At 37.3% G+C, this 15,539-nt stretch overlaps 1 protein-coding gene across 3 annotated transcripts in view; it reads right to left on the bottom strand.

Moving 5' to 3' along the window:
* The window catches only part of SLC44A1 (solute carrier family 44 member 1), a 212,851-nt gene that overhangs the window by 72,152 nt on the left and 125,160 nt on the right, over positions 1–15,539 (bottom strand). For all 3 annotated transcript variants that reach the window (XM_043452950.1, XM_043452948.1, XM_043452947.1), the window contains exons 7-12: positions 15,413–15,502; positions 11,307–11,446; positions 10,018–10,204; positions 8,596–8,761; positions 6,840–6,996; positions 6,029–6,112 (exon numbers count right to left, since the gene is read on the bottom strand). In XM_043452950.1, coding sequence (XP_043308885.1) covers positions 6,029–6,112; positions 6,840–6,996; positions 8,596–8,761; positions 10,018–10,204; positions 11,307–11,446; positions 15,413–15,502 — 824 coding nt within the window. The remainder of the gene's footprint in view (positions 1–6,028; positions 6,113–6,839; positions 6,997–8,595; positions 8,762–10,017; positions 10,205–11,306; positions 11,447–15,412; positions 15,503–15,539) is intronic.

The raw sequence follows: 15,539 nt of genomic DNA, 5'->3' as shown, positions 1-15,539 counted from the left end.
ATACTGTTCCATTAGATGTACAATTACTTTCTTGTCACATCAAGATAAGCACCTGCAGAAACAAAAAGCGGTTCACAGTTCACTCTGTTTATCTGCAAAACTCTTAGCATCTATGCTATATATATTTAATGGCTTATTTTTAAAAATCTAAAGCTCTTTTTATTTAAATTGAAGTATAGTTGATTTACAATGTTGTGCTAGTTTCAGGTGTAAGCAAAGTGATTCATATATATATATATATATATATTCTTTTTCAGATTCTTTTCCCTTTTAGGTTATTACAAAATATCAAGTATAGTTCTCTGTGCTATTCAGTAGGTCCTTGTTGTTTACATATTTTATATATTGTAGTGTGTATATGTTAATCCCAAACTTTCAATTTCTCTCTCCTCCTCTCTCCCCTTTGGTAACCGTGTTTGTTTTCCATGTCTGTGGGTCTATTTCTGATTTGTAAATAAGTTCATTTGTATCATTTAAACATTTACTTACATTTGCTTAAGATTCTACATATAAACAATACTATATATTTGCCTTCCTCCATCTGGCTTACTTCACTTATCATGACGATCTCTACGTCCATCCATGTTGCTTCAAATGGCATTATTTCATCTTTTTTTTTTATAGTTGAGAAATGTTCCATTGTGTGTATGTGTGTATATATATGCAAACACACCACATCTTCTTTATCCATTCATAAAGCTGCTTTTTGAAGCCAGCTGTATTTTCCACTGTTTGGCACATAGTTGGGGACTACAGAATTTCATATTGTGCTGCAAATGAGTCTGGTCTACCCTACTTCCATGTCAACACTCCTCCCTGTTATCCTCTGTATTCTCTATAGCAGTGGCAACCAACTGGTGGCCTATAGACAACTGATGCTATGTGGCCCAAAGGCCATACAATGTTTGCTCTGGCTCACTCAGAGTTATTCTTTTTTTTATTAGTTGTAAACATTTTAATAGCAAGAGATAAAATGCAAACATCCAGAATTCTGGTTTCTCTTAGAAAACTGAAGAGTTAGAAACTGTCTGTAAATTCTCACATGGCAAAGGTGTATGAGAGCTAGGTGGTGACAGCCTTCTTTGTACGGAACATGAGCTCCGCAGTTGACCACCCTCTGCTGCTCCCTATAGCTCTGGACCCTGGCTGCTGCACTCAGTCACATGAAGGATGTAACGAACCTCAAGTGGCCCTGCAGGGGTTTATGTTGTCCGGTTCCACTCAAGGCTTTTAACCTCAAGTTGCAAGTTTTCTTTTTTAAAAAAAATTTATTTATTTATCTTGGCTGTATCGGGTCTTAGGTGCAGCATACAGGATCTCTGCTGTGTCACACCGACGTTTCATTGTGGTGCAGAGTCTCTAGTTGTGGTGCATAGGATTAGCTGCTCTGTCTTAATCCCCTGGGATCCAACCCACCTCCTCTGCACTGCAAAGTAGATTCTTAATTACTGGACCACCCGGGAGATATCTCAGGTTGCATGTTGGCATATGGGAGGAAAATGATGTAAAGTGACATTAACTGACTCATTGTTGACCATTTCCAAAGAGTACTACAAAAAACCAAACTCTGAATGAGAGACTCTACGTGTGAAATGTGAGCCACAGTGCCTGGCACATGACAAATGGTCAGTAAATGATACCTGGCATTGTAATTAGTATTATTATTTCATCGCACTCTATTGAATACTCTAAAGATAACCTTAGAGAACAGACAGGTGATTACACAAAAAGTTTTTGAAAAATAAGAATGTAAGAGATTTGCCTCACAGGACACTTGAGATATATAATGAAGCTATAATAAATATTCCTGTACTATACGCATGTAACTTATATAATACTGCACATCAACTATATTTCAATAAAAAATTAAAAACAAACAAACAAAAAAAAACTCAAACCAAACCAAACAAAAACTCAGTACTGGTAGAAGAATAAACAAATCAATGATATAGAAAAAAAGCCCAAAGACAGATTCAAGTACAATATATAAGAATTTAATACATGATTAAATTGACATTTCACCACAGAAGAAAGGATAGATTAATCACTAATTGGTCCTGGGACAACTGATTGAATCCCAGATAAACTTTTTTCAAAAAAGGGAAACCTCTAAAGGATTACAAGAAAAAAGGTAGAATAATTATTTGATATTCAAGTAGGGAAAACCTTTCTAAGTAGAAAAGCCAAGAGAGAAACCATGAAGGAAAGAAACTATGAAGGAAAAGTTAAACAGACTTGACAAGAGAAAATAAAAATTGCTGTACATTATAAAAATATAAAAGAAATTAACTGTGGGTATTATTACAGAATAAGATTCTCCACTCACTGAAGACTCACTGTTGTCCAAGCCCATGCTCAGAGCACTGTAGACTCTTTTCATAGTCGTGGTAACAGGCATTGTAAACACTATTGTTAGCCCTGCTTTACACATGAGGTTCAGAACTTATCAGACATTAATTGAAGTAAAACACTGCAAACTTTTTCTCAAAGCTATTATTAAGTATATTAATGGAAGTGTTTAAGTAGTTAGTCAGACACAAGTGGGTCCCTGCTCCATCCTGGATGGGGCCGTCTTTCCCTCCCTGACCTGGACACTGGTGATGAGAACATGCCCAGAGATCCTCCCTTTATTGTGGTCAAGAGAGTTAAATTTCCAGACTTAGCAGGCCCAAATAAGATAAAACCTTCCATCACATGTTGACGCAGGCACACCAAGCCCTAAAACCCTAAAATGTGACACAGTATAAACCGGGGTTCATTCTTCTGTATTTGTAATAAACTAGTATTGCAGTATTTGTTCCGGTCCCCACCCCCGCCCCAACCCCGCATGGTTTTGCTTGGGTGCTTGTGGGTAAGTGCCTGGACACAAGAAGAAAAGTTATATAACCTAAAACTGACAACCAATGTGTCAAATGATGCAGGACACAAGGAGGGACTTGTCACTACTTTGAAAAACCAACCCTATCCCAGCTGGAAGGCTGTTTCTAGTTTACACACAGCCCACTCTCCTTTTCTCTCCTGGGAGTGTACTTTCACTTTGTTTAAGAAAACTGCTGCTGCTTAAAAGTGTTCTATGTCTTTTGATTGAATTCTTTCCTTTGGGAGGTCAAGCAGTGAGTTGCCATTTTGCTGGTAACAAAAGTGTTATGTTAGACAGTGAGATCATGGGTGATATTTTTTTCTTGTTTTGGTTTTCCAAACTCTTCAGTATTTTATATTACATTTACTGTCAGAGAAAAGACACATTATAGAACTACCTTTTGAATTCTTTGTCACAGCTCTGTTATCTTAAGAGTAAGACACGGGGAGTTCTTTATAAATAAAATGGGGTAGGCAGAGAGTGATAACAACACTTACTAGGTGTCTACCAAAAGCTAGACACTGTAAGAGTTGATTTATCTGCATTATATTTCATCCTAACCTAAAGCCTATAGGACAAGTATATTTTTTCCACTTACTGAAGAAGGAAACTAAGACTCAGAGGTTTCACTGAGCTTGCTAGGGAAGGAAACACATCTTCAACATCTGGGCTCTTTCTACTGTGGCTTCACACCTCTAGCAGAGCACTAAGCTTATACCTGCCGACTGCGTGTGATAGTATTTAAGTGTCTCTTCTTACGCTAGCAGATCATACACTTATACCCTGCTTTCTCAAATTTTAGAAAAGTCTCTGGAGCTCATTGATTCAGTACCACCATGATCCCCATCATGTTAAGTACTTCCAACAGATGGGTGCTCATCCTGCTCTGAAACATTTCACAGGAACAAGGGTTAAAAAATTCCACTGGCAACTGGTACTTATGCTTAATATTAATCTGTCATGGCAAGAAGTATTCTAATATTTTTAATATGTTGACCTCATCTCAACATTTCTATGAAAACAAGAGACATGACGCTCCAATGGTAACCAGTCTCCACACTGGAATACTTCATATTCCAAGTATGAATTTAGAATCACTCTCCCTAAACCTTCACTCCCATAATTGATTTGCTACTATGTCAATGCTTTCCTTGAATCTTCAAGCATCATGCCTACCTCTTGAAGATGCAAAATGGACAAAACTTGTACAAGAAACACAAACTTGTAGTTTGGATATACATCATAGGACTATTAGGACTAAATTGCTGACTACTGTTTAGCTTGGAATGAGCTGAAAACTTTATATATGTTTTCACCTGGTTTCCACCTTGATATCATGTGATTTGTTTTCCTTCAGCACTTCTCCTTTTTGAGATCCTTATGGTTTTATATCATTCTATTAATCTTTTTTAGTCCAAATATTCGGTGATTAATCATTCATTCAAAAAACATTTAAAGACCACCTATTTTAAACTAGGCACTATGGAAGTTTCTGCAGAGACAAAAATAAGATCCTGTCTTTAAGGAGCTAAAAGTCTAAAAGACAAGATGAAGTAAACAGACAACTCCTATACAGTGTTCTAGTGTTTTCACAGAGGTATGAACTGATATTGTGCAATTTCAAAGGAGGAGCTGGGGTAATGAGGGAAAGTTTCTTGGAGGTGGTGCTCAGGAAGAATCATTAAAGACCAATAGGAGCTAGTCAGACATTGGAAGGAAGTTATTTTCTGCACATTTTGGAAACTGTGATAGCAAAAGGTGCCTATGGGAACCAAAAACAGACAGCTGAGGTTAGCACATCTCTCTGAATATAAGCTATTTTGTGACGGATACAAAATGTAATGATGATTATCGTTACTGCATCCATCAACTTTTTTGATGACGATGACTTGCTCCAAAACCAAATTTTAAAAAACAAACTTTTGCAGAATGTTGTGGCTGTTGATAATTATTTTAATAATGACCTTCCAAATACTTTACATCCGAAGAAGAGTATTATGAACCAGAGGAATGTATTTTGCTAATGAAATGAGAAATATACTTCTTCACATTAATCATAGAACTCCAATAAAGCAGACTCCAGGCATGCTCAAACCATCCCCACAGGACTCCTCCTGACTACATGTGAGTGAACGGACAATGCAATGCTACTCTTCAATCACTTAAAGGTTAATGGTGAGAAAGTCCATTTTTATCTTTGGTCTATTAGATAAGGGCATCAGTACATTAGAATTGATTTTTAGGGGCTGGAGAAAAGTGGTTAAGAAAAACAACTCAAGATGAAAAGACTGCTTCACAGTGAGAGTTCTACATGCTCAGACACAGAAAGACAGAGGACCAAGCCACTCCCCTGTGAACTGTTACTCCGGAGGTATCAATCTCTCCATTTGACCCTAGAAATAGCACTTTCTTTGCTAGTATTTTCCAGGCCAGTACCACAGTCTTCAGCAGCTGGATAAAGCAAAAACAAAAAAACCCCATGGCATACTAGCATGTTAATTTTGAACAATAGTAGACAGTTGCAAAACAGGAGTAAGTGTCACAACAACTTTTCACTAAAGCTTTCAAACAACATTAAATGAATTAAAGAACAATGGCTAGGGTAGACAGATTCTCAGGGAAAATCAAATATAAAAGGGTGTGAATTAAGGGATAAAAGATAAATTATTTTCCTGAAAGATGCACTCTAAGGAAATTTATCCATGTATTACAATTAATTTCGCTGAGTCATGTCCGACTCTTTGTGACCCCATGGACTGTATACAGTCCACGGAATTCTCCAGGCCAGAATACTGGAGTGGGTAGCCGTTCCCTTCTCCAGGGGATCTTCCTAAACCAGGGTTCGAACCCAGGTCTCCCACATTGCAGGCGGATTCTTTACCAGCTAAGCCACCAGGGAAGCCCAAGAATACTGGAGTGGGTAGCCTATCCCTTCTCCAAGGGATCTTCCCGACCCAGGAATTGAACTGGGGTCTCCTGCAATAATAAGCTTTGAGAAGAATATATATTATGTTTAAAAGTAAGAATATGATTAAAATAGTTATACTTGATCAAAGCACCATGAGAAAAAGATTTTTTTCAATTAAACTCAAAAACTTTATCTTGAAAGAAGAAACAGTGAACCTATCTTTGAAAGTGAGTGTTAGATGTATTTTTAAAATCTTTTACCTGATTTAAATAATTTAGGCACTTTTCAAGACACCAAAGGCAACAAATGCAAGATTTCAGCACACATCGAGCACAAGCATTTTCCTGGAAAGAATGAATAATGAAAATAATTAAAGACCAAAGAATCAAACCATACCATGTAGAATATTATAAAATTTAGAAAAGTAAAAATTAAGAAAAATCACAACCTATGCTTCAAAGCCTCCACACTCACCCTTTTTTCCCTCAAAATGTAATGGCTGAATTATTTCTATTTTTTATTTTTTTGGTTTTTTTTTTTTTGAATTATTTTTAATCAGTTCAATCCAACATTTACTTAGTACCTATTGCATATAAGATAAAGTATATAAGACCAACAAGGAACTTAAAAGCATTAAACATAACAAAGGTTAAAGTCAGAATGATATAGATCCTAGTGCCATGAGAATGGAGAAGAGAGAGAAGATGCCACTTAGGAGGTTAGAGGACTCAGGGGAGGTTTCTAGGAAGAGGGGGCATTTGAGCTAAGCTATGCAGAAATGCATGTTGTTTCCGCAGCTAAGGACAGGAAGGAGGGTTCCAAGGAGGAAAGTGTGAATTCACACAGAGGAATAGAAGCACAGGCTATTTGGGGAAACCTGTGATTAGATAAATTTTGCCAGAGCATACAGAGTACAAGAGTGGGAGATAAGGGGACCGAATTAGATTCCACTTGGCAAGGACATGGAAGAAAACATTCACACTTGGACTTAATATCATTGGGAATTTTGCTACGTGCAGAACTGAGATCTGGAATGTGCCCACAGAAAGTCCAGAAAAGATTTTTCTTTACCTTTCCTTTGAGCTGACTGTGAATGTACATAAGGATCATTCGTGGAATTTTGACTAACGTGATAATGAAAGAACCTTTTGCCACAGTACCAAGGTGATAACGAATAAGGCGATTCACTGATGCCAGAATCGGTGTAAATGGCAAATTCCTTTTATCCCTGTTTAAAAAATGACCAAAAAGACAATTAAAGGCTTGACCAGGATAGAAACATAGAAAAGATTTAGTTCAAAAAAGAGTGAAAAATTAGTTCATTTTTCTTATTCTAGTTCTATGACAAAATAGCAAAGCAACTACAAGTGCTTCAGATGTATCATGTAAAATTAATGTTTCATTTCTTTATGGTAGTTTCATGCGGTTCTTATGCTCTAATACTTTAAGTTAAATAAAATTGCTTTGAAAGCTCTTACCAGTAAATAATTATGGTGGTAATTATACAATCAGATAATGGAACGTAGAAAGATGTTAGACCTGGCACCTTGTTTTAATGGAAAACTATCAGGCCTACTGTAGTGTATAGTTAGCTCTGAAATTAGGAAAGAAAGTCACAACACCTTTTCTGATCCACACAAATTAAAGACTTGTTAACCTTTGCTAGATCCTTATATAAGCAAAAATACTGGGTTGACCAAAAAGTTCACTCAGCTTTTTCCATGCCATCTTACGTGGAAAAACCCAAAAGAACTTCTTGGCCAAACTAATACATAAGACACTAACTACTAAAGATTTATTTTTCTGATAAATGTAATTTAAGTGTAGCATGACCTGCTATTCTAATTAATTTTTTAAGAAAGTTACAGGAGAGAATAAAGAATAAAATAATAACCTCCCATTTTCCTACCTCACAGAATTATCAACTACACATTTTGTCATATTGACTTCCACTTACTTCTTAAAGAAATTAAACTCTTACCAGCCTCAGTTCCATTTCCTTCAGGCATAATCACTTAGATTATCTTAAGTTTTTTTTTTCTTGCTTTCTTTTTTCATTGATATATAATCGACCTACAATACTATGTTAGTTCTGCATATACAACATAGTGATTCAATATTTGCACACATTACAAATGATCACCACAATAAGTCTAGTTGTCATCTGTCACCATACAAAATGATCACAATATTATCACCGATAGTCCCCACGTTAGACTTTTCATCCCCATCATCATTCATTTTTTTTTGTAACTGGAAGTTTGTACCTTTTAATCTCCTTCACCTGTTTCATTTGCAGCCTCGACCCCTCCTCTGGCAATCACCTGATTTTTCTATGAGGCTTCCCTGATAGCTCAGTTGGTAAAGAATCTGCCTGCAATGCAGGAGACCCTGGTTTGATTCCTGGGTCAGGAAGATCTGCTGGAGAAGGGATAGGCTACCCACTCCAGTATTCCTGCACTTCCCTTGTGGCTCAGCTGGTAAAGAATCCACCCGCAATGCGGGAGACCTGGGTTCAATCCCTGGGTTGGGACGATCCCCTGGAGAAAGGAAAGGCTACCCACTCCAGTATTCTGACTTGGAGAATTCCATGAACTGTATAGTCCGTGAGGTCGCAAAGAGTCGGACACAACCGAGAGACTTTCATTTGAGTCTATTTCACATGAGTCTTATTTGTTATGCTTGTTTTGTTTTTTAGATTCCACATGTAAGTGAAATCATACAGGTATCTGACAGTCTCTGCTTGACTTATTTTACTTAGCATAATACCCTCTGGGTCCATCCATGTTGTTACAACTTAAGTTTTCTGACAAGTATAAATTCTCACCTAGTAAAATAGTAGGTCACCACAGCTCCTGCCACAGTCATCTGCTGACAGGCTAAAATAAATTCACTGATCCAAATCAGGCCCACCACATGGTACCACCACATGTACTGCAGAGGCCCTGAAATTTTGAACTCCACAAAGCCTTGTTCATTCTGAACAGCACTACCTAGGAAAATATCAAAGAAGGAAAGAAGCAGCACATAAAGTATAAACCAAAAAACATGGCTATTAAATCTAGGAGATTAAACTAATTTCCAACAATATATCCCTACCCCCAAACCACTGGCATTATGATCACAGCATTATTTCATTAAGGGACAAAAATAATTATCACTTCAAAAGTTGTATAGCAGAACACTGTAAAATCAAGCATTTTGTTTTCCTCAAAGGCAACATATATAGCTTTTAAAAGTTGCTCTGTTTGAATATAATTCTTACCACATTATCAGTTATTTAGTTTATGCATGAATTTTCCAATACTTCAGTTTTCTTAAAGAGCTTTTACTTGTCCAATAATTACAGATATAAAATTAGCAAAATACAGAAATTAATATTATTTTCAATTGGTGGTGTGTTGAATGACCAGAGAAGTTACATATATGCTTATTATCCTTATACCACTCTTCACAATTAATTCCATTTAGACATACATAACTTTTGATATTAAGTATGGCTACAAGTAAGTCCGAGCATGTAACTATGAACTCTATCACCACTAGCTCTATATAGGTTCAGGTCATTTCCAAACTAGAAAATCCCAAGGAGGCAGGTTGATCTCTGGCTATCACTGGAGTTTGAAGCAACTCCAGAGAAGCACTGCATTCATCTCAGAATGAACCTAAATGTCTGAGTCAGCTTACTTCAAATACACAACCATCTCAAACCTGGATATGTTTTCAGGCCCTACCTGGTTTAGACTCACTTTGCTCGGAAGATCATGAATGGGGACTACGTTATTTTTTTAAAAAAACTTTCCATTTTATATTGGGTTTGGCAGATTAACAATGTTGTGATAGTTCCAGGTAAACAGTGAAAGGACTCATCCATCTGTACACATGTATCCGTTCCCCTCAAACTCTCCTCCCCTCCAGGCTGTCACATAACATATCCCTGTAGGTCCTTGTTGGTTATCCATTTTAAATATAGCAGTATGCACATGTCCATCCCAAACTCCCAAACCATCCCTTCCCCCAAATTCTTACCCCTGGCAACCATTAGTTCATTCTCTAAGTCTGTTTCTGCTAAGTAAGTTCATCTGTAAAAAGGTAATGTGTTATTGAAGAGCTATAACCTCTGTTATTTCTGATGGCTATCAGACCTTAGACCATAAATGTCTTAAGAATTATATCTCTCTGATGTTTTAAAATATTTTAATGCAAATCAGTTTCATCGCTAAAAGAAAGCAGTAACATGTCTTCTTACCAGCTGTGCCAAGAAAGAGAAGTGTCATGATCCAGTACACCCAAAATAGAACAAGAGCAAAGAAAGTCCAAAAGGGCTGGAAGACTAGCAGCGGCAAGTGAATGAAGACCTTGCCGGCCACGTGGAACAAGGCAATGGTGAGAGCAACCCGCTTGCGCATCACCAGCATGACCAGGAACAAGATAACCTGCATGGAAAAAATGGACGGGAAGGTTTTAGCTGCTGTTTTAAGTGGTAAAAACGGAAACAATGGTGGAAAATTTTTAACACAATTCTTAATTCCACTTATCATATTTCATTATTTACTGAAAATGTCCTTCAAAGCTAAACATAAAAGAATTTCTAAATTATTAATACATCCTAGAATGCTACTTTTCCTTTTTCCACTCATTACAAATCAAAACATGTTGCTTGTCATCAGGATGAGACTCATAAAATTCTGAAAACTGGGGATAAGACCATATGCTATGATCACAAAAGCACAGATATTTGTACATCCTCTCCCTTATTGGATCATGAGCACCTTACGAGCAGGGTTCATGTCAAATTTATTCACTCCCCACTCTGCCCTGGCACTTGGCACAGAGAAATGTACTTAAAAGATGATTAATAAGTATTTGCACAATGATAGCAAACAAAAATCTCTTGGTACCAATGGTTTTACAGTGGCTTTATTTTTAGTTTCCAATGCTCAATGAAAAGCTTGGGATTGCTCCAAGAAGTAAACTCAGATTTTTTTGCCCCCTTTTTACAGAGAGGAGAGGGAGATAAACCAAAAATATAAATACAGATTATTGAACCACAAGTTTGTTAATTTTACTGTAATTAGTATAATAATTATACTAGTGAAGCTCACCTCTATTTTTGGAATAATGTTGTTAAAAGTTTAAAAGGAAAAAAATGGGAAAATAATTAGTGAAAACAGAATGACATGAGATGGCTTATTTCTTAATATACTTTTCTATAATAAAGAGAACTGTTTTTTAAAAATAATTACATTATTTCATGACAGTAAGACATATGTTCTTAATAGAAAATGATAATTAATATTCTAGCTGAAAATTCCCTCTCAAAGAGCAGGCAGTACAGAACAAAATGTTGCATCAAATAGCACCCATCAATTAGGGAAGCCTCTTGAAGACTTCTGAGGAGGTCATGCCCTATGGGACAGAGATTTAACCTAACAGTGATCAAGGGTAGGCTTGCAATAGCTAGGGCTAAGTTTTTGCTTCATTAATGGTCTATAAATAAAACAAAAACCTGAAAGATACACCGAGGCCTGTACTCACCGTGAACACCGTTGCTGAAATGGCATAGATGAGGAGTGCCCGAAGATTGGCCTCAGCTATCTGAGGCTGCTCAGGAATAATTGTTTCTTTGGGAGACTTTCTTTGCTTTGCATACAGCCACCAGAGTACACCCGTGCCACCTGGAGACAGGAAACAATTTTGCATAAGTAGAGAAAGAAAATGTGTAACATAAATCCTCAATTTTCTAGACCCTTCCTATACATCACCACGGACTATTACAGCAACAATCCATTTGGCTGGGAGGTGTGTGGCTGTCATTTTTTGCCAGCAAAGGGGAACTCCAATGACACGCTATCATCTTCCACATTACACACTTACAAATCTTTAACTGAATCAAATGAACCTCCTTTAACTCTATTATCAATTCTGAAGCTGAGAGAGAGCCTAGCAAGGACAGATACCCCTGAGAGGCACTGGTCACCGAAGACAGCCTCAGCACCTGTTTAAGCTAGGGAGTGTGTGGAAAGCAAGTAAACGGCATAGAAATCAGCAATGAAGGGACCTCCCCAGTGATCCCAGTGGATAAGACTCCACACTTCTAAGGCAGGGAGTATGGGTTAGACCCCCGGTTGGGCAACTAAGATCCCACATGTCATGCAGTTTTGTGACCCCCCCCAAAAGAAGAACTAAAGTTTAAAAAAAAAAAAAAATCAGCAATGGAGCTGAGGAAGGCAAAGATCTTCTCTGTTGTACAATAACCCCAGTGCCTAGTGATGACACACTCATACAGTTGATAAAATATTCACACTATGAGTAAATGAAGATCAAATGAGTAGTTCCTACCATAGGTAGGAATGAAGGAAATCTTCAACAGTTTGAGAGCAGTGGGCACTAGAAATGGGACTTGTTATCTCTATCACTTGTTCAGAGATTCTAGATTGAAGAGGGAGGCATAACTGCCTCCCAATAAGAGAGCTACATCAGACACCTCCATTCAGTTCATTTGGTATATTTTGAGTGCCCACAGCATCTACTGTTCTAGGGGTAAGCCCTGTGTGCATGCACACTCAGTCATCTCTGGCTCTTTTGTGACTCCATAGGCTGTAGCCCGCCAGGCTCCTCTGTCCATGGGATTTCCCAGGCAAGAATATTGGAGTGGGTTGCCATTTCCTTCTCCAGGGGATCTTCCCGACCCAGGGATTGAACCCATGTCTCTGGTGTCTCCTGCATTGGCAGGTGGGCTCTTTACCAGCTTTGCCACCTGGGAAAGCACCCAGGAGTTGAGGACAGAGGACAGAGCAGTAAAAATCCAAGCCCCCAACATCACCTCTCCTGGAGCTTATATAGTTTTGGGGAAACAGAAAGAAAAAGAAACAACCAAAAACACAGTATATTAAACCTAAGAAAAAAGCTACTTAGTAAGAGGGATAGAAGTGTTAGTGTTGGGAAAGCAGTACAATTTTATATATGATGGGTAACTAAGACCTCTCTGGGGTGAGATGATATTTGAGCAAAAGAATCAAAGACGGGGAGAAAACAAATCTATGAAACTAAGGAAAGAGTCGTCCAGGCAAAAAGGAATAGCAAGTTCTAAGATGCTGAGATGGGGTCATGCATAGCAGGCGAGAAAGGAAGAGGCCATTATAGCCACAATGAGCAATGGGAAAAGCAATAACAGATGTGGGGAGAGCAGGAGCTGGCTTCCAGATCATACTGTAAGTCCTTGTAGGCCGTGGTAAGGAAACGGGAAATTCAGAGTAGAGGCATGTATATGTCTAAGTGGACAAGAGAAATGCCTGAGAGAGAAGCACTGGGCTAAGATCCATGCAAATCAACTCAAGCTCCATCTGCACTCAAGGCAAGAGTGAATAGTGTCAAAGGAAAATTCCTTAGTATTTGTAAACAAATACTAAGCATGAATTTTTCTTCTACTGAAGATGAGAAAGCAAAACAATTGAGTCTATGGAAAATGTTTCTGAGAAAGGGAAATACTACTTCCATTTTGGAATCTTGAAGGTACAAGAAAACTGCCTGGAAAACTATTTAATATCCTCAAAAACTGGAATAAAATACATTTTCTCTAAATAGAAAAAGTTGAGAGAAAGGCTGAAGTTATGGGAAAATATATAGAATAAGATAATAGTTATGACATTAAGGGGATTGTTCATAACATCTACAGTAGATATCATTTATTAACCATTTAAACTTGTGCCAGGAATTAGCACAAATAGATGTAACCACATTTAATTACAATGCTATTAAGTGGGTATTATCAGCGCCACTTTACAAATGATGAAATTGAAATTTAGGGAAATTCAACAGCATGCCAAATGCCACATATCTGGTAAGTGGGAGAGCTAGGATTTAAGCTAGAGCTAGTCCATCACCGACTCAATGGACATGAATTTGAGCAAATTCCAGGAGATGGTGAAGGACAGGGAAGCCTGGAATGCTGCAGTCATGGGGTTGCAGAGTCTGACACAACTGAGCGACTGAACAATAGATAGGATTCAAATCTACTTTTATTCTAAAGGCTATTCATCTGTTATGAACTGAATGCTTGTCTCCCCAAAATCCTTCTACTGAATCCTAATCCTCACTGTGGTAGTATTTGGAGGTGGGGCCTTTAGAAGATGAAGGGGTCATAAGAGTGGAGCCCTCGTGAATAGGATTAGTGCCCTTTTTATAAAAGAGACCTCAGGGAGCTCCTTTCCCCCTTCTGCCATGCGAGGACAGCAATCAGATGGCTGGAAACAGGAAGTCAGCCTTCAGATGCCAAATCTGCTGGTGCCCTGATCTTGTACGCTCCAACCTCCACAACTTTGAGAAATAAATGTTTGTGGTTTATAGGGCACCCAGGCTATGGTACTTTGCTACAACAGTCCAATCTGACTAAGACATCATCTAGCACACAGTTAGATTTGAAGGCTACCAACTGAAATGAAAAGTATGAGGAAGAGCTACAAATTAGATGAAATTGGAATAACAAAATTAAGTAATCAAGTACAGAAGTGATACTGAGGAAAACTAAATCAGTGATATAGCAGATAAACTTGAAGAGTTCTTCTTGAATGTAAAGAAAATGACAAAAGGGCTGAAAATGCTAATTTGGTAGATAATAAGAAGAATCTTTAGTCAAAATTTAGAATAGAAACAATAATCAAACACAGAAATAAAGAAAACGTTTCAAAGTTAAAAAAGATCCTCCCAAAAGAGATCATAGGCAAACTTAGTTAAGATTCTGAACTAGACAAAAATTTTAAATTGCAAGTTAAAAATTACATAAACATCTGGCAAGTAAGGTAGGTTATGGGCAAAGGAACAAATTTAGACTGGTGTCAAAGTTCTCTGAAATAAAGTATAGACATAAAGCAACATATTGTACCTCAAGAATTTTATATGCAACAACTTTACATTCACATGTGATGACAAAGGCAATCTTAGATTACCAAGAATTCAGAATATATACAACCCACAAGCCCTTCGTGAATAAATTACTGAACTCAGATTCCAGTCAAAACAAATATGAACTGAAATTAAGAACTCAAGAACAGACTTTTATAAAAATAGGACCAGAATAACTGAATCACTCTGCTGTACAACTGAAACCATTGTAACGACTATATTCTAATAAAAAATAAAAACGGGACCCGCAGTTATCACTAAAACCAGGTAAGGAGAATCTTAAGGCAAAGGTAAGCAAAAGTCTTTTAAAAAATAAAGTACAACAAATAATATTTTAACTTTAATAATAACCTGAACATGAATACTCATTATTTAACAAGAGCCAAAAAGTGCAAATGGGCAGAAAGGAATAGAATTAGGAAGGTAGAAAAGTTCATGCTAAATTTAAGGGGAGAAGGACTCAACAAATACTGCTTCCTTTCAGCCTTTAAAAATCATAGAACTCTAAAAAAAAAAAAAATCATAGAATTCTAGATTGAAGAATATTTTCTGAAAATGTATAGGTTACGAACTGTAGAAGTAAAAATAAAAGGGATACTATCCAAAGCAAGGGTGAAAATAACCAGAGAAAACATAATTCATACAGCAAAGAAAGATAGGGAAAACAAAATAAGGAAGCATAAATTTAAGGAAAATATAAAACAGACGACATCAGGGGTGACAAAGAATAAGTAGCTTACCAAGTGAACCCAGGATGAGCAGAAACGTTAGGATCCACACAAGTACTCTTGATATATACCTGATTATCACCATCAAAATCATGGACAGAACTGTAGGGAAGATAAAGGACACACAGAATATCATTTG

Source organism: Cervus canadensis, chromosome 30 (assembly GCF_019320065.1).
Source record: "Cervus canadensis isolate Bull #8, Minnesota chromosome 30, ASM1932006v1, whole genome shotgun sequence".
NCBI lineage: Eukaryota > Metazoa > Chordata > Mammalia > Artiodactyla > Cervidae > Cervus > Cervus canadensis.
The sequence above is the reverse complement of the archived record's forward strand: the minus strand, read 5'-3'. Positions and strand labels throughout refer to the sequence as shown.